The sequence below is a fragment of the Ursus americanus genome, chromosome 35 (genome assembly GCF_024610735.1).
Source record: "Ursus americanus isolate L20-20 chromosome 35, mUrsAme1.1.p, whole genome shotgun sequence".
Classification (NCBI taxonomy): domain Eukaryota; kingdom Metazoa; phylum Chordata; class Mammalia; order Carnivora; family Ursidae; genus Ursus; species Ursus americanus.
Window position 1 is genome coordinate 22937909 of NC_142161.1, and position 22795 is coordinate 22960703.

The 22795-nt window shown below is 36.1% G+C and overlaps 2 protein-coding genes across 4 annotated transcripts in view; one reads left to right on the forward strand and one right to left on the reverse strand.

Annotated features, from left to right (window-relative positions):
- The window catches only part of PRPF39 (pre-mRNA processing factor 39), a 39293-nt gene extending 31287 nt beyond the window's left edge, over positions 1 to 8006 (forward strand). For all 3 annotated transcript variants that reach the window (XM_045799335.2, XM_045799344.2, XM_045799355.2), the window contains exons 11-14: positions 505 to 689; positions 3811 to 3885; positions 4146 to 4266; positions 4490 to 8006. In XM_045799335.2, coding sequence (XP_045655291.1) covers positions 505 to 689; positions 3811 to 3885; positions 4146 to 4266; positions 4490 to 4546 — 438 coding nt within the window. In that variant the 3' untranslated portion in view covers positions 4547 to 8006. The remainder of the gene's footprint in view (positions 1 to 504; positions 690 to 3810; positions 3886 to 4145; positions 4267 to 4489) is intronic.
- Positions 5794 to 21901, reverse strand: FKBP3 (FKBP prolyl isomerase 3). Its single transcript, XM_045799330.2, has 7 exons — positions 21743 to 21901; positions 19002 to 19103; positions 17551 to 17658; positions 9730 to 9865; positions 9163 to 9230; positions 7385 to 7482; positions 5794 to 6139 (listed from the first exon to the last, which is right to left on the reverse strand). Exons 1-7 carry the CDS (start codon positions 21848 to 21850, stop codon positions 6085 to 6087), a joined length of 675 nt encoding a protein of 224 aa, XP_045655286.1. The 5' UTR covers positions 21851 to 21901; the 3' UTR covers positions 5794 to 6084.
- Positions 21902 to 22795: the final 894 nt, after the last annotated feature.

Genomic DNA, 22795 nt, shown 5'->3' on the forward strand with positions numbered 1-22795 from the left:
GTTTTAGCAGCCATAGCAGTGAGATTCTCCTTTTCCAAAGTATTTCACTTAATTTATCAGTTGATAAAAGGCTCACTTTTTAGATTTTCAACTAAAACCAGGTCTGTTTAAGACCCAGGTCTATAAGAGTGTGTTTCCAGCTGCAGTTTAAGATCATTACAGTTGTAAAGATTTAAATTAATGGGAACTGTAGATGTTTTATTTTATATTTGTAATGGTAAGGTCAAGCCACATTAAACCCAAGATAGGATATTAGAGTTTTAACTTGGTATTTAACAGTTTGCATAATTTGGGAGATACTAGGATGATGTCATTACTTCTCAATGTGCTAATTAGATTTTTCACCTGTTTTGATGTATGCTCAAAACATTTAACATGAGTTACATTTTAATATGATTTTCAGTATTTTTCAAATTTAGACATAAAAGTTAAGGCGTTTTAAATATCTGTGTTCTAATCAGAATATCTTAGAAATATTATTAATTGATACTGCTTTTTACACAGGAGAATACAAAGTTATACCTCAATTTACTTGAAATGGAATATAGTGGTGACCTCAAACAAAATGAAGAAAATATCCTAAATTGTTTTGACAAAGCTATACATGGTTCATTACCTATTAAAATGAGAATTACATTTTCTCAGAGAAAAGTGGAATTTCTTGAAGATTTTGGTTCAGATGTTAATAAGTAAGATCTTAATTATTATTTATTTGCATAGTAAATGAGCATTGATGATTTTGGATGGGAGTTGATGATTAGTAAAAATTAATATGTTGTTAAATTTAAAATGTTTGCCTAAATTACTTTTTCCTCATATATATGGAGGGTAAATTCAATTTTGCAAATATGTATGTGTTTAAATAGGATAGATGGTTTGTCTTCAAAATTGTTTTCAAAATTTTAGCACGGTAATGTAAACAATGAGAGAAAGCAGGAAATAGCAATCCCATGAAAAAAGAAATGGGTCAAGGATTGAACCCTAAAACACAGAAATAGGATATAGGCCACTAAAGGTGGATGGGCCTAATCTGAAATAGGGATGCCGTTTTATCTCTGATGGAGAAAATGGATATGGTTGCACAGATCATGCCTAATGGACTCAATTTAATGCACTGTAAGAAGCTGAAAGTTGAGGGTGGTGGAAGGATTTACTCTAAGGGGTTTGGGGAAAGGAGAAGCTTACGATTTATATTTGCAAAATAGAAGAGTAGAAGTATTGGTTAGAGTATTGCTGCTATTCTTTCTTAACTGATTCTAGTAGGGAACTAGCCCACTTCTTAGTAGGCATATCCCTTTTCTAATTACCCTAATTTAGAGTAATTTCCATCGAAAGAGCTGTTGATAAAATGAGGATTAATGTGTCTTTATATATGTGTGTATACATTTTTGATGGTTGAGTAAAACTTCAGCTAAACTAAAAATTTTAACATAAATTAATTTTAATACAATTGTATATATGCGTTTGACACATTAAATGTGTTTTATGAATTATCTAATGTAAAATATGTAAGTCTAATGAAGGTATAGGTACTGTTTTGTTGTTGGTAGTGGTACTGTGCTTTTAATAGATGAAGAGAAGCTTAAAGAGAGTAGAAGTTTTTCCAAAGGTCAGCTAGCTATTATTTCATTGTACAACTGGGATTAGAACTTGCTTCAAAGTCTATGCTTCTAACCACCTGTGCTGTATATTTAGTGTCTTCTGTTTATTTTGAACTGAAGAAAGTTCACAAAGGAAATGGGATATTTAATTCCAGGTTTTAGTCTAGTGGATGGTATGATGATCAGAGGAAATAATGTAAGTATATGAGGTCGCACAAAACTTTTAAAGAAGGCTGTGACTTCTGTGGATCAGAATGGATTTGTCATGCTTCACAGAGATGGGGTTTCATTTAGGTACTACTGGATTCTGACAAGGAGAGGATAAAATGGTGGAAAAAAGGGAAAGTTCATTTAAAAGTAACATCTGCTTCACTGGAGGGCTTTTGAAGTGGAAGTGTGATGTTGGTTGTGCTGTGCATTGCCGGTTAGGCCCTTGCAAATATATAGAGTGTCTGTATATCAGGTCTAAGATTGTTGTCGTTGAAATTTAATAAGGGAATGATTGAAAAATAAATGAGCTTAGAAATTAGAAACTTAGAAATTTAGGTAGCAGTATAACGTATTGGTAAGAATTGATATTTAATTCAGACAAATATATGATTAAATCTTAGCTGTGTCACTTATCATTTGTGTATTCCTTAGTTTTCAAATTTTCTCATGTTATGATTGAATCTCTCTTATTACCTAACCCACAGTTTGTTAAAAGTCTTAAAAAAAACTTGGTCCATTTAAAGTGCCTGACGTTGAGTAAACACTCAACCAGAGATTGCTGGTATTAACAGTTTAATAGCCTCTTGAACATTTTGGGATTAGAATTACTGGTTATCATTAGATGTGCATATATGCAGACTGCCCAGCAAAGTTGTGTATGCATGTAAAGTATATTAAGGTCATTTCTACAGAAATGTTAATTATCTGTGTTCAGGTTTATGATTACTTTAAAAAATAAGGCCATTTGTCTTCATAAAAAATATTTCAGAAAATGGTAAAAGGAAAACAAAATCTTTAGGATTTTACAGTCAGTTTGGCTTCAAGTGACATCGTTTTTGAAGTTCTGAGTTCCAGGTGAGACTTACAATGCACATAACATGTTAGAATTTTTTTATTTATTAAAAATTATCTTTTACAAAGAAAGATTTACTTGAGAGAGAGAGAGCACGTGCACGCATGAAGGGGGAGGGGCAGAGGTAGAGGGTGAGTCTTAAGCACACTCTGCCCTGAGTGCAGAGCCTAACATGGGCATGATCTCATGACCCAGAGAGCATGACCTGAGCTGAAACCAAGAGTCGGATGCTTAACCAACTGTGCCATGCAGGTGCTTCCTAAAAAATAATTTTTTAAAAACTGTGGTAACACTTACATTGTAGTTTTATATTAGTTTTTTTTTAAAAGATTTTATTTGAGAGAGTGCATGAGTCGGGTAGGAGGTGTTAGGAGGGGGCAGAAGGAGAGGGAGAAGCAGGCTCCCCACTGAGCAGGGACCCGGATGTGGGGCTCGATCCCAGGACCCTGGGATCATGACCTGAGCCGAAGGCAGACGCTTAACTGGCTGAGCCATCCAGGTGCCCCTGTAGTTTTATATTAGTTTTAATTCAGTTTATCACATGGCCAAAGTTTAAATATACTTTATCCCAACTGGTGTCAAGTGTCTTTAGTAAACATTGTTACATTAGGTCTCAAAGTACATAAATTACAGAATGGTCAGGACTCATTCTTTGCACTGGAGAAAAACACTCTCTCAAGATCACTATTTTAGTCGTGTAATAATTTCGTAGGCATGCTCTTGCCATTTGTTAGAAATGATAACCAAAGGTAGCTTTTGACTAATATCCCATCAACTTCAGCCAACTGTAGTACAGAGAACAGGCATTTTTCTAGTAGCTCAGAAATCCCAGGACTTACTAAATGTCTTGGTTTGGGTCATACTATTGGTCGGGTGTATATAGTACTGTAATTGGCCAGTCCTGAATCCCTGAAGCCCCATTTGAATCACATGGGCTGAGAAGGAAAGTTCAGAGTAGTGGTTCCCCAAAGAAAATACACTGGAAAAGGTAGCTGGGTGGTTTGCTTATTGGTTCATTTAAAAAAAAAAAAAGTCAGTGGCTGTTCTTGCAACATATCTTTGTTTCCAAGTGGAAGTAAATCCAAAACATTGTAAGTTTGGTTTTTGTATATTCCAGAGGATTTTTTTTTTTTCCTTCCCTCTCAGGCTTCTGAATGCTTATGATGAACATCAAACACTCCTAAAAGAACAGGATTCTTTAAAAAGGAAAGCAGAAAATGGGTATGTAACTCCTTGCTGAATCAGGAAGGGATGCTTAAAAGAAGACATGTCATTGTGGAAATTTAAAGATAAATATTTTTACATGTTACCTTCATGTTGTGGTAATTTAGATTTTTTATATTCATGATTTAAAAGAATCATACAAAACTGAGTGGTTAAAAACTTTACTAAAACAAATATACATTACACATTCATCCATTTGTTTTAAAAGTACTGACTTCTGAGAGTTTTGAAAGTTTCTGTTTTGTCCTTTTATTTAGATCAGAAGAACCCGAAGAAAAGAAAGTTCACACAGAAGATACAACTTCATCATCTACACAAATGATTGATGGTGATTTACAGGCAAATCAAGCTGCGTATAATTATAGTGCCTGGTATCAAGTGAGTTCGTATAATTGAATTTTTTGTTCTTATAGATGTTAATTAGAAAAGCATAAATTAGGTGTTTTTGTTTTTTTTTTTAAACAAGTACTTCTACTCCAGACTTATAATAAATTGTCTTGTGGTTAAGTCTTAGAATTTTAGGAGTGAACACATGCCAGTTTTCTTAAATGTATCTGCTTCTCAGTTCTAGCATGCTAACATGTGTGCTTTTTCCTTTCAGTACAATTATCAGAATCCTTGGAATTATGGACAGTATTACCCTCCCCCTCCAACCTGATGAGAAAATATATCAGATGGAATGTGTGAAAAATACGAAATTATTTTTTTTTAACGAGGGATGTAAACATAGCATAAACTTGTTGTATTTGATAACTTGTCTTCCTGTTTCTGTGTAACATGATTTGTTTAGTAATAGGGGAAAATGTCACTTAGTAGCTTACCACAGATACTATTTCCTACCATTTATAAAATTTACTTTTTATTGGAGAACTATTTTTTTGATTTTTGCATTAAGTGGTCTAGAATTCTTTTGCAATGCATTTGCAACAGAGTTTTGTAGCCTTAAGGGGTAGGAAAAATCAACTGACTGCAAATCATGTCAGTGTAGTACAAGATTCTGAAAATACGTAAGGGCTGGTTATTAAGGATTTACCTCTAAAAAAAAATGGATTTTTAACCTTTGATGACAAGGTTTTGTCTGTTTGATTTATCCTTGTGAATTTGGATTTAACTGCAGAAAAAATACACTATTAAATACTATGTCTTGGGATAGAGATTATAAATGAAAAATGGAATGTTTGCATCCCTTTTAAAAAATGAAAATCATATCAAAAGTATGTTGTTTCAGGAGACTTTGTATTTAGAATATTCATGTAAAACTTGTGAGCAAGCTTTCATTTTGATCAAACTGATCATCTTCATTTTTGTAATAAAACTGAAGACTCCTCAACAAATTGTTATGAATTTATTGGGGGCGGGGCTGGATTACCTAACAGTATTTACTTATTATTAGTAGTGGTTCATTGGTTTTGAATCATACTTTTCTTGAATTTAGTTATCTTCTTGCCAGAATTAGACCAGTTAGCTTTTTGCTTCCTCAGTTTCTGTGCTTGTCTTCTCACTATACAGAATACTTACTTTAAAATTTTAAGAGGAGGGGCGCCTGGGTGGCTCAGTTGAGCATCCAACTCTTGGTTTCGACTCAGGGCATGATCTCAGGGTTGTGAGAGTCAGCCCTGGTGTGGGGCTCTGAGCTCAGTGGGGAGTCTGCTTGAGATTCTCTTCCTCTCTCTCCGCTCCCCCACCCCAGCTCATGCACATGGTACGCTTTATAAGAAAAATTAAATCTTGAAATAAATCTTAAAAAAAAAAAATCTTAAAAGCTCTTTAGAAAAAGAGAAAAGAAAGATTTTAAGAGTGTGCCTGGCAAAGCTGTCTAGACAATTTTACTGTAACTGCCTGTTCTGATTAAGCCTTAGCTCTGGTTAACCTAATCAGAACATTTATATATTAACACCAAACAAATCAAGACACTATGTTTTTATTGAGCCTTTTAGTTTACAACATGAGGTAAAAGGAAAGTCACGTCTCCTTAACCAATATTTTACACAGCTGTAGTAAAATATTTCAAACTTTAGGGAATTATAATGGATTACATATATTAAAAGTTGGGAATTGGGTAAACAATATCTGGGTTCTTGAATTTTCCAGTTGACTCTTCCCTTACAATAGTAACCAGCTCTAATTAGTTACATAAGTTTCTTCAAGGCCATGTTTTATTGTTGTTGATATCTTTATATCTGAAGCATTGCTATTTCAGTCAATATCCACTAATTCCACTTCAAAAATGAGTTTTGCATTTGGTGGAATTCTGTTGAAGAAGTTAAGGTAAATTTGATAAAAATTGTTTCTTCCTTCACTCCCAGTAACTTCAGTCTACAATTAGAATTATATATAACGGATATTGGGAATTATCCCTAAAGGGAAGGGCTTTATGACTGATTGAGGCACTAATACCTACAGCTTAGTGGTTCCTAAAAGTATCTTTGTGAATGGTGATCATAACCTATCAGGTATAGGCAGACTAGACAGGCTGAGCTTGGACTAGGATCTTCCTTTCCTGGACACCTCACTCGTACTCCTCACTAGGACTTTAGCCACCACCTAATGAAGATGGCTACTCTGTGCTTCAAAAAAAAAAAAAAAAAAAAATGATTTCAATGTAGTTGGGTGTGTAAATTCTATTAAATCAAAGTTCATATGAGGTAGTGCTTTGATATTTGCTATGAATTTTAAGATGCTGAGTTCAGAGAACTGTGATTTTTATCTGATTGATCTTGAGATGCTTCACATGAGAGAGGGGGAGCTGTAGTTGGGCCATCTAGTTTAGATAGGCTTAGAAGAGGACTATTATATTCCTAAGTAATCTTAACTGGTAAGATTGGAGAGGACTTCCAAATGTTTTAGAAGTTACTTTAACTGATCCAACTAGTCCAATGGGAATGAAACCAACAACAGAAGAAAATACCTTCTCAGTTATAGTTCTGGCCGACATGGTCAGGAGGCATGGTTTTTTTAATTTTCACAAACGAGGCCTATCAGAAAAGTATTGTCATTAGTAGTAATCACAGATGCTACACATTGTGGGACCCATGGTCTCCTTAATTCTGCAACTGGCAATCCCCAACACGTGTTCCATTTCTAAGCTTTGAGTACCCATATAACTGCCTGAAATTATACTGTAGCATAAAATTACTACGAGCCATACTTGTGTCCTATAATTTGCTTCAGTTGTTTGTACTGGACATCTTAACTCCTTGAAGTAAATCCTTCATATAGTAACAGTTGCCTCTCAAAGATGAAAACTTAAAACCTTATAGTTTACCTCTTAAAAAACTGGAAAAAAGGTAGATTCTATTCTAGCTCTAGTTTGCACACTTTGTATCAGTAAAAAATACTAACTACTGTATATATTGGAGTGCTGACAGAAGCATCTAAGTATCAGGAACACTAGTCTCAACATGATTCCTGATCTGGAAGTTAACATAGACAATATCTGTTATACTTTCATGTGGTTTTCTTCATGTTTTTTTACTCACAAAGGGAAAAAGGATACTTGGCATCAGGCTGTCCTTTCTTTCCATAAGCCCATTCTGGTTCAATCTCTAGTCGAGCCTTTTCTCCTTTACTCATAGTTAAGAGTGCTTCATCCCACTAAACGCAAGAACATGAAATAAAAACTAATGATAATTTGCAAAAAAAAAAAAAATTCATGAAAAAGTAGAAGGCCAAATACACCAAAAAGCATTCTGTTACTGGATTTCATTATATTGTAAGGTAATGTCCTTGGGTGAATCTTTGTCCTTTATTTCCTCAAAGAAAAAAAAAAGATACATTAAATAATTTTTTAGTGCAATATACTCCTCAAATGCTACAATGTGAAAGCACTTTTGTAAATGTTAGCTGTCCTAAGTTATGGAAACCAGCTTACTAGTACTCAAAAAACTTGCTCCACTTGATATATCCTAGAGCAAACTTCTGGATTTATATTATAGGGATAAACAACAGAATTGTCTTAAGATCACTAGATTGTGGAGTCATGATGGCACACATACGTGTTACGGCATTAAGACCTTCTGTAGAAGGTAAAACTATTCAAAGAAATGATACAGGTTTCTGGGTTGCCACTCTAGTTTGTCCAAATTTGGATCTTTTACTTTTTTTTTTTTTTTTTTTTTTAAGTAAACTCTACCCCCAATCCCCAGATGGAGTCACATGCTCTACCAACTGAGCCAACCAGATGCCCAGGATCTTAAAGCCAGTTACTAAAAACAGCTAAATCAACAGGATGCAAAGGTAAATATAATGACTAATATCATATAATCTGTTGAAATTTAACAGTCACAGAAAGCTCAAGGGATAGAGATCTGTCAAATAATGGAAATTAAGAATATGGTTCACTAGAAGAAATACACAAATTAGTCATAGAAACAGAAAAATTGATCAACCTGGTATATAGTTAGTATTAATTTGGTATCATCAGGTAGCAGTTAAGGTTATTTTCAACTAAACCTTTAGTCTCAAGATGTTTTATAATCTGTTTTGGGCTCTGAATATGATTGAGCTGTATTTTAGAACTTACCAACAGTACAAAGAATAACACAGAGGGTTCTCGTAAGTGCATTTAATAGGCATTTCAGTAATAATGTCTGATGTTGTGAATAAAGACATTTTAATACTAAACGAACCCTGCAATAACAACTTGATCCAGTGAAGCCGATAATGAGCCCTGCTCTATTACCTCCTTTTTTACACTGCTCAGTACAGCTCAATCCTACCTTCCCCTTTTCTCAAAGTTTCCTTCTATTATCTCTCACGTGTAAGGGTAGGTAAAAAAGGCATGCTTATGTTTGAAAGGTTTTCTGGTGTTTGAACCCTGGTTGTGAGAAGTGAAGAGGCCCAGAACAAACTTTTTGCTTCTATCATTAAGCACTTCAGTGAAGCAGATACTTTGTTTCTCTAGCATGTGTAAGTGGTACAACAAGTACGTAACATTTTACAAGAATCTTAAAGATAAATGTAGAAAGCCAAACTTGCTGATGAAGAATTAATTTATGATGAGAAAATAATAAAAGGGGTAGGCATGAAGAAAATATTTGAGTCTCTATTACACACTGTAGTTATGCTCATTTAGTTGTTTAGCAACCTTGAGGAAGACTGTACTGTCCATAACTGAGACCCAGAAAACTTGTGCCAGATCAGTAAGCAATGATAGCACCTGATGTGTCAGACTCCAAAGACTATTTTCATCATATCCCCAATCCTAATTAAGGCACCATACCACATGTGGCATGTGCCAGAATATCTACTGATTCATTGCCATTTTTTACTTACTCCTCTGATAACTTTGCCTATTCCAACCTTAAAACTTAAAGGCTTGGCATTTTTCTTCTTCTTTGAACCTGTAAAACAAATTTTCCTTATAATGCATCATGAAATTAAATTCCAGTGGAAAAACACAGTGATTTAACTCTTTAATTTTAGAACTTACCATATTATGCATTTGAAAAGAAATAAAAATTAAGAAAGGTAACTCATCAAGAAAATTCTGTATGTAAAAATAGTTATGGTCTAAAAGGGGGGAGAGGGTAAGGACCTATATTTATACTATTAAAAACAGCACACTGTTCTGCCTTTTACATTAAATATGAAAGCCTCAACTTTGGGACATTAATCAAGTTTAGACTAAGCTTATTTTTGCTTCCCAATGACCAAGAGGTATTTATTCACCCAGCCAATAAATAGTGAACTGAAGACCTCCAAGTCCAAGTAAATCACAGGTGCAAAAGACTTCTGGAAAAAAGTGACAGCCAAGAGAAAGGTACAGCCAACTGTTCATGTACCACGCAAATACTTCACAGTACCTTAAAGCTAAAAAGATAAGATTACATTTAGACTTACTCGTTTGAATATTAGTATCAAAAACAGTCCCATCCTGTAGTGTTCCTGTATACCAGCAATGAACAACATCTCCCTTTTTGGGAAAGTTGGTCTTATCTCCTTTTTTAAGAACAGATTTTATATATTTTGGTGGACCCTAAAAACAAAAACACACAGTTAGTAGCTCACATCCTTCTTTTAGAAGGATGACAGAGAATCCTTATAGAGCCAACTGTGACCCAAGTCTGGTCACAGAGTTTCACAAATTTGGTAACAAACTATTTTGCCTCTGCTTCACAACTCTGAGTTAAAAAAAAAAAAAAAAAAAAGTCGCCATCTAACTGCAAGTCTGTGGTGAGAATATTAGTAAACAGCCTATCTATAATTTAATTTCAAGTAACTTCCAGCCACCTTGGAAACCAATGTTCTTTTGACAAAATTCTACTACTCAACAAACCATCAAATAAATCCTGTTATTTTCCAAGGTTAGAAATATCATTACTATTTAATTCCTGTAAAATCAAAAGGCATTAAATAAAGCATTGTGACTTTTTTTTCCAAAGATTTGAGTTGTTTAGCACCAATACTTGACATTACTAAATATTTTTACTACATCCAATTAGAATAAATACAGTAATGTTCCATTTGCTTCAGAACTTGAAAGTAAGTTCATACGATAAACAGAATTATCTATAGAAATTACCATAACACATATTTCCTAGAACAAAACAGGATTGTCAGGGTCTTTTTTTAAAGAAAGCTAAAGGCTAGTCAGTGGTGATTCATACATGTGAGAAAAGCAGGTTTTTTGTTTTTTTTTTTTGCAGTACTTTAACACTGATAAAGTATCAGTTTATTATTGATTTAAAAAAGTATGATAAACTGAAATGTAAGTGGATAGTCAGTTAAACGAGAAAGAAAAATTTGTGCCAGGGCTTTATTATTGCCTTATAATTACTAATGTCAAAAACTGCTCAAATTATTTGAGTTATTTTATCTGTTCTATGTAAAAATTATCATAGATTTTAAAATGCTAAACAAAAGCTCATTATAAACTGTGTTGTGTTCTGCCTCCCATAATATAGTGTTTGGTTCTTCTCAGTGTAATTATTATTTATACTATTTCAAATATTGTTCATTATAATGCATTAATGAAACTAATCTTTAAAAGTCAGTGTATCAATATTAAGCCCATTTTTATTTTATTTTTTAAAATCTTCTAAAAATTATTATTTAATTCCAGTATAATTAACATATTAGTGTTATATGAGTTTCAGGTGTACAATACAGTAATTCAACAATTCTATACATTACTCAGCACTCATCAAAGTAAGTGTATTCTTAATCCCCTTTATCTACTTTACCCATCCTCCCCAACTACCTCCCTTTTGGGAGAAAAACAATTTCTTAATCAAACTTAAGAATATATAGAATTAAAAAATATATATATATAGAATTTATACAGAAAATCTGAAAGACTCCAGCAAAAAACTGCTAGAATTGATACATGAATTCACAGGATTCAAAAGTCACAGGATACAAAATCAATGTACAGAAATCTGTTGCATTTCTATATGCCAATAATGAAGCATCAGAAAGAGATATTAAGAAAACAATCCCATTTACAGTTGCACCCGAAATAACAGGATACCTAGGAATAAACCTAACCAAACAGGTTAAAGACCTTGCTCTCAGAAATATAAAACACTGATAAAAGAAATTGAAAGGTGAAAGGACACAAAGAAAGGGAAAGACATTCCATGCTCATGAACTGGAAGAACAGATATTAAAATGTCTATACTACCCAAAGCAATCTACATGTTTAATATAATCTCTATCAAAATACCAACATCATTTTCCACAGAGCTAGAATAAACAATCCTAAAATTTGTACAGAACCACAAAGACTCTAAATAGCCAAAGCAACCTTGAAAAAGAAAAGCAAAGCTGCTGGCATCACAATTCCAGACATAAGTTGTATTACAAAGCTGTCGTGATCAAAACAGTATGGTACTGGCACAAAAATAGACATATAGATCAAAAGAAGAGAACAGAAAACCCAGAAATACACCCACAACTATACAGTCAATTAATCTTTGACAAAACAGGAAAGAATATCCAATGGGAAAAAGTCTCTTCAACAAACAATTTTGGAAAAACTGGGCAGTGACATGCAAAAGAGTGAAACTGGACCATTTTCTTTCACCATACACAAAAATAAATTCAAAATGGACTGAAGATTTAAATGTGAGACTTAAAACCATAAAAATCCTAGAAGAGAGCATAGGCAGTAAAGTCTCTAACATTGGCTGTAGCAACTTCTTTCCAGGTATGTCTCTTGAGGCAAGGGAAATAAAAGCAAAAATAAACTACTGGACTACACCAAAATAAAAAGCTTCTGCACAGTGAAGGAAACAACATAACTTAAAGGCAACCTACATAATGGGAGAAGGTATTTGCAAATGACATAGCTGATAAAGGGTTGGTATGCAAAATATATAAAGAACTTATACAACTCAACACTCAAAAAAGAAATAATCCAATTTAAAAATGGGCAGAAGACATGAATAGACTTTTCTTCAAAGAAGACATCCAGATGGCCAACAGACACAAGAAAAGATGCTCACTGGGACACCTGGTTGGCTCAGTTGGTTAAGCGTCAGCCTTCGGCTCAGGGTGTGATCCCAGGGTCCTGGGATCAAGTCCTGCATCGGGCTCCTTGCTCAGGGAGTCTGCTTCTCCCTCTCCCTCTGCCTGTCACTCCCCCTGCTTGTGCTCCCTCTCTGACAAAATTAATAAATAAAATCTAAAAAATAGAAAAGATGCTCATAATCACTTATCAGGGAAATGCAAATCAAAACCACAATGATATATCACCTCACACCTGTCAGAATGGTTAAAATCAACAACACAAGAAACAACAGTTGTTGGGGAGGTGGAGAAAAGGGAACCCTCTTGCATTGTTAACAGGAATGCAAACTGGTGCAGCACTGTGGAAAACAGTATGCAGGTTCCTCAAAAAGTGAAAAATAGCAATTGCACTACTGAGTATTTACCGAAAGAACACTAATTCAAAGGGATACATGCACCCCTATGTTTATATAGCAGCATTGTTTACAAAAACCAAGAAAAAGAAGCAGCCCAAGTGTCCACTGATTGATGAATGGATAGAGAAGACATAGTGTGTATGTGTGTGTATATATATGTGTGTATATATATATATACATATATATATAATGGAATATTATTCAGCCATAAAAAAGAATGAAATCTTGCCTTTTTAACGACCTGGATGGAGCTAGAGTATAATGCTAAGTGAAATAAGTCAAAGAAAGACAAATACCATATAACTTCACTTATGTGGAATTTAAGAAATAAAACAAGCAAAGGGAAAAAAGAGAGAGAGAGACAGACAAACCAAGAAACAGATTCTTAACTATAGAGAACAAACTGATGTTACCAGAGGCGAGGTCAGAGTGTGTGTGTGGGGGGGTGGGGGTTAAACAGGTGATGGGGATTAAGAAGTTTACTTGTGGTGATGAGCACCAGGTGCTATGTGGAAGTGTTGAAGTACTATACTGTACACCTGAAATGAATATAACACTATATGTTAACTAACAAATTAAAACTTAAAAAAATTTAAAAAAAGAATATGTAGCATTTTACACTACAAAATATTTAATAATGGGAAAAGAAAATAAAAGACATTAAACATCTCGTATTTGCCAGTTATATAACATATACCATCCCACTTACTCTTAATCCTCTGAAGAAGGTATCACCTACTTGCATTTTTGCAGATGAAGAGACTGAGGTTCAGGGAATTTGCAACAAGAGCTGACGAGTAGCAGAGAACGAATATGGACTTGGGTTTGTCTGAATCCAAAGCCCCTGTTCCTTCCACTATGTTCCTTCCACTAAATACCTCAAATAATAGTACTGATGATATTTTTTTTTTTTTAAAGATTTTATTTATTTGACAGAGAGAGAGAGAGACAGCCACTGAGAGAGGGAACACAAGCAGAGGGAGTGGGAGAGGAAGAAGCAGGCTCCCAGCAGAGGAGCCTGATGCGGGGCTCGATCCCAGGACCCTGGGATCACGCCCTGAGCCAAAGACAGACGCTTAATGACTGAGCCACCCAGGTGCCCCAGTACTGATGATAGTGAACTTCTACTGATATTAGTTAAGATAGTTAGCAACTACTGAGCACCCTCTATGTGCACTATCCAAATGCTTTACATAAATTAACTCTTAATTGTTCTTACCTTATGAGTAAGGTACTATTATTCCTATTTTACATTTATATTGCATCTCTTTGGAATGCAATTTAAAAAGGTTAGAAATGTGATAAATAATAATAATTCTACTGATACAAATATATGCTCAAGAAGTAATCTGAAGCTTAGGGAAAAAAATCTTTGTGCAGTTATTCAATGCACTATTATCCATGATGGTAAAATAACCACGTTTATGGTAATCTAATACTCAGTTTTTTATAATGTGGAAAAATTCAAAAATAAAAATGTGGAAAAATTCTTATAAAGTGAAAAATCAATAAAAATTTCTAACTATAATAATATCTCAACTATTTAAATAAATATAAACTTATGGGGCACCTGGGTGGCTCAGTTGTTACGCATCTGCCTTCGGCTCAGGGTGTGATCCCAGTGTTCTGGGATCGAGCCCCACATCAGGCTCCTCCACTGGAAGCCTGCTTCTTCCTCTCCCACTCCCCCTGCTTGTGTTCCCTTTCTCGCTTGCTGTCTCTATCTCTGTCAAATTAAAAAAAAAAAAAAAAAAATTCAAAGACAACATTCTGAAATGTTGAACATGTTTATTTCTATGTGTTGTAATATTACGTATTCTATATTTTTCTATTATTTTCTATTTGAAAAAGATGTTATTTTTATATCAGAAAAATGATATTTAAAAAATATAGTTGACTTACAAAATCTGGTAATACAGAATGAGAATGACTACATAAATTGTTTATGCAAAAATATTACATTTTCTTAAGACTTTATTAAAGAAATCACATATAACTATTTGAATGGATAAGGTATAATTAGTGGACAATAACCACATTTTAAATTGTAATGTCATTTCATTGTTTTCCCATTTGTTGTCCCAAGTTGCTTGGGCATGTTGTGTTATCTACATTAAATCTAAGTCCTAGAATAATGCAAAAAAACATTAAGTTGGTGATTATGGCTCAGTCTTAGGTGAAGGTGCCAGTCTGCCAGGGATAGCCTCCATTTCAGTGTTTCACAAAGTATCTTTTACAGATACTTACTCCTTAGCATTAACACTGTTAGAGAAGAAAAGGGGTCTACCATAATTAAGTCTGGGAAACACTTCCTTAAACAAAGTTAGATATACCTCTATTCTGCATGACTTCTCAGAGCTGTCATCAGCTAACATGCACTGTGAATCTTCAAGGAGACAGAAGGTACAGATTTTGATGATGCCAGAAAACAAACCGGACCTTCTGAGACCTATATAACACACTTTGAGAAATGCCACTGTAGTTATTTGATCTGATTTGGGGTTTCACTGCAAGAATCTGCTTAGTTCATGGCGAGAAGTCAGATCAGTCCCAACGCTATGCCCAAGTTATGTGCTTGAATGGACTTGGCTTTAGATAATTTCTGGGCTTTGCAGCAATTTCTTGGTCCAGAGTGATGAAAAGAACTATATTCTTGAGACTGGGTCTGAACTAGATACTTGTAGACACAGAGATAAAAGAACTTTGAGAGTAATCATTATAGTTTCAGTTAACTGGATCACATCATAGCCTCTAAAAATAAGAGTATGTTACATAATTATCCCCATTATTAATTCAAGAAATATTTGAGCTTGTTCCATGTGTTAGAAACTGGAGATATATAGGGGAGGTGGTAGACACGGTCCTGACCCTCAGCCAGAGAACAGTCATGTGTATAACTGCATGGGTTATGAGACCTAAAGAGGAAGCACAACTGCTAAAGTGGGAATGACACAGTGACCTAACCCAGTATAGGCTACCGTCTGGGAGAGGTTTCTTTGAGGTAGGAGATTGGGGGAAGGCTTACAACAGAGAATAGCATTTTTATAGCAGGGCGCATCATGAAAATAGTATAGTCTGCAAGGGAGAAATGAAGGAGACAATGGTGTGAGATGAGGCTGGAAAGACATGTAGCACATGTTAGGAAACTTTTTTTTAAATCTTCAAGGTCACTGAACAGCCAACTAGGAGTTTTAAAGAGAATTTACACAATCAGATTTACATTTTTATTTTATTTTTTAAAAGATTTATTTATTTGAGAGAAAGAGAGAGCATGTGGGGGAGGAGGGGGAGAGGGAGAGAGAGTCTTAAGTAGACTCCACGCTGAATGTGGAGCCTGACCTAGGGCTCGATCTCACGACCCTGAGATCATAACCTGAGCTGAAACCAAGAGCTGGACGCTCAACTGACTGTGCCACCCAGGTGCCTCTGAGAAAAGGGGTCTTTAAAAAAAGGATATACTTTAGGATCCTCACAAGACCGCTCTAGATTGTCTCCAGCCCTTACGCCCTTTTATTTGTAGCTCTCTTTTATCTTAACCTCTTAATGACATACAATCTGTTGCCTCATACCTCCTTTACTGTAATTATCTGGAGGGTAAACGATTTTACCAATTGCTTTTGCAATCCTTTTAGTAATTATTATACCTTTATTTACCTTAGTGGCTGCTCAAAATTTGCCCAGTACATATAATATTTATCAAGTAATATTAGATGTGATAAACCTTCAAACTGCTTTATTGTGTGTAGATATCCACAAACATTTGTGCTTTTCAACCAACAAGAAAATATCATGTGAATTAACTAGCTTTAGTCATATAAACTTCTATAATTCTATATTTGAACTTACACTCTGTCTACAAATATACAAATGCTATACCTTCATCATTAGGTGGCACCTCTTTATAAGACCTAAAGATGATGATGATAATTATTATTATTATTATTATTACATTATTATCACTGATACTAAGACTGCTAGGAATGAGTAAGCTTAGTTAGCAAGGTATTATAAGAAGTGGCAAGATTATAATCAATTCAGCTCTATTGTGGCTTTGCTAACTGCTGTCCTTGGCTCTACTGAGGCTGTCCATTTGCAGAAATGGCTTTATGTGGTTCTTCAAAATGTAATTTGGTACATTTTGTACCCAAATGTAAAACCTATGTTGGGAAAGATGAGACAGATGACTCCGCACCCTGTAGCCAAGTCTGGACTACTTCTATTGCCAAGGATACTACGTACATTAGAAAAAGCTAAAAATAATCACAGTGAAATTTCTTTCACTCAGTCCAACTTGGCTATAGAATCAGGACCTTTAAATGGCTTTGGAAGCTCAGAAGTTCTAGTCAGACATAGAGGAAATATAAAATACAAAGCTAGAGGTATTTTATAGGAAAGGCTTATTAACTGTGAAGCACTGGTTCTTACACATTTTTTTTTTAAGATTTTATTTATTTATTTATTTGACAGAGAGAGACAGCCAGCTAGAGAGGGAACACAAGCAGGGGGAGTGGGAGAGGAAGAGCAGGCTCATAGTGGAGGAGCCTGATGTGGGGCTCGATCCCATAACGCTGGGACCACTCTCTGAGCCAAAGGCAGACACTTAACGACTGCGCCACCCAGGTGCCCCTACACATTTTTTTCTGATTCAGTACATCTAAGGGAGATAACACACGCCAAATCAATGTTTGGCTCATGAAAGTAGCCATATACTCAACACCCCTTATGAGAAATCAGTGCTGTAAACAAATACTTTTCTTATATAAATATGAAAAATAAAATAATATTATATACAAACCTCATCCAGAGTCTCTTCAGACTTGGTTTCTTTGGGTTTATCTTCATTAAGCTTCACATTTTTCACCTGCTCAGACACTTTACTTATACTTTCAGTACCCTTGAAACGCTGTAAGGAAAATGTTCTAATGTTTACCATATTCAGGACAGGCTAAAAGCTAGAAGGGACATCTAGATTTTCAGCTTTTCAATTTAATGAACATCTACACCATGAATATAGGCTACATAACTCAAATACAAATAAATGGAAACTGTCTAAGAATAAAGGAAAAATCTTTTGTTAAGCATTTTAAACAACAAATTATGAACCTCAAAGCATCTCACAATATAAATGATGAAAGGACATCTTTAGAAAGATCAACTCAGGGGCGACCAGGTAACTCGGTTGGGTGTTGGACTCTTAGTTTCAGCTTAGGTCATGATATTAAGGTCATGGGATTGAGCCCCATATTGGGATCCATGCTCATGGGGAGCCTATTTGGAATTCTCTCCCTCTCCCTCTGCCCCTCCCCTCACTTGTGCTCTCTCTTGCTCTAAAATGAATAAATAAATCTTTAAAAAGGAAAAAAAAAAAAGATTTAGAAAGGCCAACTCAGACTTGGATATGAATAAAATTCACACAATTCCTGGGGCACCTAGGTGGCTCAGTTGGTTGGGCCTCTGCCTTTGGCTCAGGTCATGATCCCGGGGACCTGGGATCAAGCCCCATGTCGGGCTTCCTGCTCAGTGGGGGGTCTGCTTCTCCCTCTCACTCTGCCCCTCCTCCCTGCTTGTGTTCTTTCTAATAAATAAATAAATCTTTAAAAAAAATTCACACAATTCCTTAATAAAGACTCTTTGCTTTGGAAGATGGTCATTTCATAGTGAACAAATATTGGAGAATTTTTTAAAATTTGTTTTTCAAAAGCTCAGCCTAAGTCTAACTAAGATTTTAAATTCATTACTGAAATGGAACTTACTTTGAATTTTTACTTTTCAGTACCCTTATTTGTTGTCTTAATTTAAGCTACAGGGAATTATTATTATAATTTTTTAAGATTTATTTATTTTGAGAGAGAGTGTGAGCACGGGGATGTGCAAGTGTGGGGATGGGCAGAGGGAAAGCCTCTCAAGCAGACTATCTGATGAACAGGGAGCCCAATGCAGTGCTTGATCTCAGGACCCTGACATCATGATCTGAGCCAAAATCAAGAGTCAGACATTCAACTGACTGAGCCACATATGCATCCTGAGAATTATTTTTAAAAATTTTGTTCCTTTCAAAATATCAAAATATCCTGCCATATTGCCGATTAGCTTTGCTAGATTTGGCAACTAGTCCATTCATGATTACAGTTAAGAAAAACTCCAGGTGGAAAAACTTTAACATATTCTGCAAATAAATTTAAAACTTCTTTTTGCAAATAAAATATCTAAAATAATATTCTGGTAATGCAATGAAACAATACTCACCTTACTTTCAAAAAGATGGTTGTAGGCTGTAACCAAATGGTCCTTGTTAGCTGTCTTGGCCACATTTTTAATGTTTCCTAATAACTTATGTTCTGCAAGAAACTATGAAGAAAAAAGCTGGTTAGTTGAAATAATCTCCCTCATGTAATAAGGGTCTAAACTTTAGAAACATGACATTTTATATTAGTAATTATACCTTCAATTAAAACTACTCATGATGGAAGAAATGAAATAAACATATTTTATACCCCACTTCATAACAATAAAAGACTTAAGGAAGATTAAAAAATAGTGTATTTATAAAAATTATTGACAAGACTGGAACTGTAATATTATGTAGGGTTCACACTGTTGCATAGTAACGCTTTTCCCATTACAGAACTCACAGAACATTTACACAGCAAGCCCACTTTGGTAACTGGACAATGTTGCTACTGGCAGGATGTTACTTGGCGGTGGCCCAGGGAGTCTCCAACCATGTTGGGCATAGCTATCTTGACAAATCTGTAACCCATTCTTGGCAGACTGGGAAGCACTATTACACAATGCTGGATAGATATATGGTGGTTAACTGTGTAGGGTGAGGAGTCAGACCATCTGTATTAAAATCCTAGCTGTCTGATTTTAGACAAAGGACTAAGCTTGCCTAAGACTCAGTTTCTGTATCATAGTGGAAGATTAATAACAGCATCTATGTCAGAGGGTTGTTGTAAGGATAAATACATGCAATAGTCCATTTAATCCATTTAACAATCTGTTGCATGGTGAGAACTCAATAAATATTAGCTATTAGGACTAATAACAATGTACTAAATAAATCAAAGTAACAGAATTCCACTTCTCTTAAAGTTGGCAAACTTAAACTAAGTTGGCAAATGGAGACCAAAATACTACTTCTGAAATACCGAGTTATCAAAATGTAACTTCATCTCAAAATCATGTAATGTGGGGATTTTAATAATGTCTTTGTTTTCCTTATTTTATTCTGCTTTCTTTTCTGCCTTCTGGTCCTTGATTCCTCATTTTTGTTATAGTCTCAAAGTTGTCATCTGGCATCTTCCATCCTTTAGATAAAGGAACTTTTCTAACACTATCACTGCTGTATTCTTTTCTCCTCTGCTCTTCCCCTCCCCCAATTATGTTCTAAATGATAAAGGCTGATGGGGAAAGGTTATTTTGATTAAATGGAAGTAATCAGTTGCTTTTACCACTCTCCTGATTTCTTTAGCAAGATTCCAAAAATATCCAAAATACAAACATCTCCTTGATATCCTATGATCAATAAGATAGTGATTGTCAAATACAGGTTTAAGTATGTGAATGAATACTGGAGAATATGCACTTAAAAGATTACTGTATTTAAAAAATATTTTGATAATTCAAGTCTCTTGAAATTGTCCCAGGTGGGCCAGTTTTACATTACATTTCACACTAGGATCATTTGTTCTATAAGAATTTGATGAAGTACAGTATTGAGGCATTAAATGTTAACAAATGATATGCCTAGTTTATTCTATTGTTCCAGTTGAAAATAGGAGTTGACTTAAGAGAAAGTAACTCCACCTTTTAATGGTATAAAATGGAATACTTGAGGCGTGGTCTTTCTTTTAACCCTGTATACCCAAAACACTGCGCATAGTTCTTGCTGGATGTCCTATAAATATTTGCTGATGTCAGGATACTTATTCTAGGTGTATGGAACTGGCTGCTACAGAATAATTTTATGTCCTCTTCAAGACCCCTCAAAATGAAAATAAACTACAATTCTCACAGAAGAACCCAGAAGGAATTTTTCTAATGCAAGTTTAGAACTTGAATGAAAAACTGTAGAGAAACCATACGGACTGCTGTTTCTATTTCCTGTAAGTGGGGGATGCAGAGTGCATAAACTGTACAGTAGTTCAGCAATTTAAGAGAGGTATGAATGATCTTAATTTCCGAAGGGAAAAAAGGCAAGTCTGACAAAAAACAAAACCCAAAAAACCCCCCAAAACACTTGTGACCAGAGTCGGGTGGTTAAGATGGAGACTGTATTGAAAAATGCAGGGCGTACAGGATAAAGAATGCCAAATACATTTCTTAGTCTGTTTCTAACAATAGGAGATACTGCCCACTAAATGCGCATGTAACTACCCTCAGTATAAAGGCGAAAAGGTCATGTAAAGAGTACATATTTTAAAAAGTTAAACCGCAATCTACGGATTTTTAAAAATTACACGCATTAGTGCTCGTATTTAGTAACTGATGAGAAAAGCAAAACGCACATACCATTCCCACAAAAATCTTCACAATCCTTCCCATTTCTCTAATGGCCTGCTCTCCTCTGCAGGGGTCTCACCCAGGTCCCCAGTGCTCGGGCACCCGTCCCAACCCTGGGTTCTTTTTTTCCCATGGCTTCCACCCTCACTCAAGAATCCCAATGCTCGGGCACCCGTCCCAACCCTGGGTTCTTTTTTTCCCATGGCTTCCACCCTCACTCAAGAATCCCAATGAGGTTTTAATTATGCGATTACTTTCTGCCTGACCCAAGAAATAAAGCCGATCCCCCCGCCCAAATGGGGCAGCCCAGAAGGGCGGAAGCGTGGCTCCCCCGCGCACGCGAGGCCTCTACGGCCTTGCAGGACACCCGCCACGGGAGGACGAGGGCGGAGGCACGGAGGAATACGGAATGTACGGGCATCTCCGGGGGGGTGAGGCGTCCCTCAGCCGCACCAGCCCGGCCGCCCCGCCGCCTCTGGTACCGAATCTGAACCGTGGTCCTGTAGAAACTTGATAATGTCCTTCTTGGGTAGCTGCTCGCTGCGCAGCTGCTCCACGGTCCAGGCCCGCTGTGGAACGGCCGCCGCCATCTTCCCCCGCTGCCTCTGCTTTACTGAGCCAGCCCGCCTCGGTTCGGCATCGCCCCGCCCCCGGGGTGTGGCGTGGACCCAGCCTGGAGTTTGAGGGGGCGGGGTCACGGCGCTACGCCGCGGGATTGGGGCCCGTCCTTGAGTGACGTCAAGGCTGTGCTTTGAAGGCCTCGGTTGAGTCCTGGTGTAAGCCCGCTCATGTGGTCACTGCGGCTGATTACGCTGATGGCTTGAAACTGTCGTCCGCTCTTAATTGGAACCCTTGTGAGGCAAGCACTGTTGGTAGTGATATATACCAGCCATCACCTACATTTGTGTATTACCGACGGGCTGCTATGCCTTTAAAACCTGTCTATAACCCCCTTAAAGAAAACAACAGCATTCAGACTTCTAATCACGTTTTATGTAGTTGCAGCCTAAAAATTCACACCTGAATTGGTTCAGTCCTTGCCCATCAGGACAAACCACCCACCATTTCCCTTTTAAAACTCACACATGTAAAACTAAAATACAACTTCCCTTCCCAGCCCAAGAAATAAAAACACGAGAAAGTTTGTTTAAAAACAAGTTCAAGAGGCACCTGGGTGGCGCAGTCTGTAAGCATCTACATTCGGCTCAGGGCGTGATCCCCTTAATCTGGCATCGAGCCCCACATCAGGCTCCTCCTCTGGGAGCCTGCTTCTTCCTCTCCTACTCCCCCTGCTTGTGTTCCCTCTCTCCCTGGCTGTTTCTGTCTGTCAAATAAATAAATAAAATCTTTAAAAAATATATATAAAAAAATAAAAACAAGTTCAAGAAACTTGACCAAATGAAACGAGGTAAAGAAGCTGCACGCAGGATGCTGCTTGCGGATGATGAAAGTGATATTACTAATGTTCAAAACAACCTCGTGATGTGTGTGCACCTCGTGTTACACAAGGAAGCAAATTTACAGAGGTTACTCCA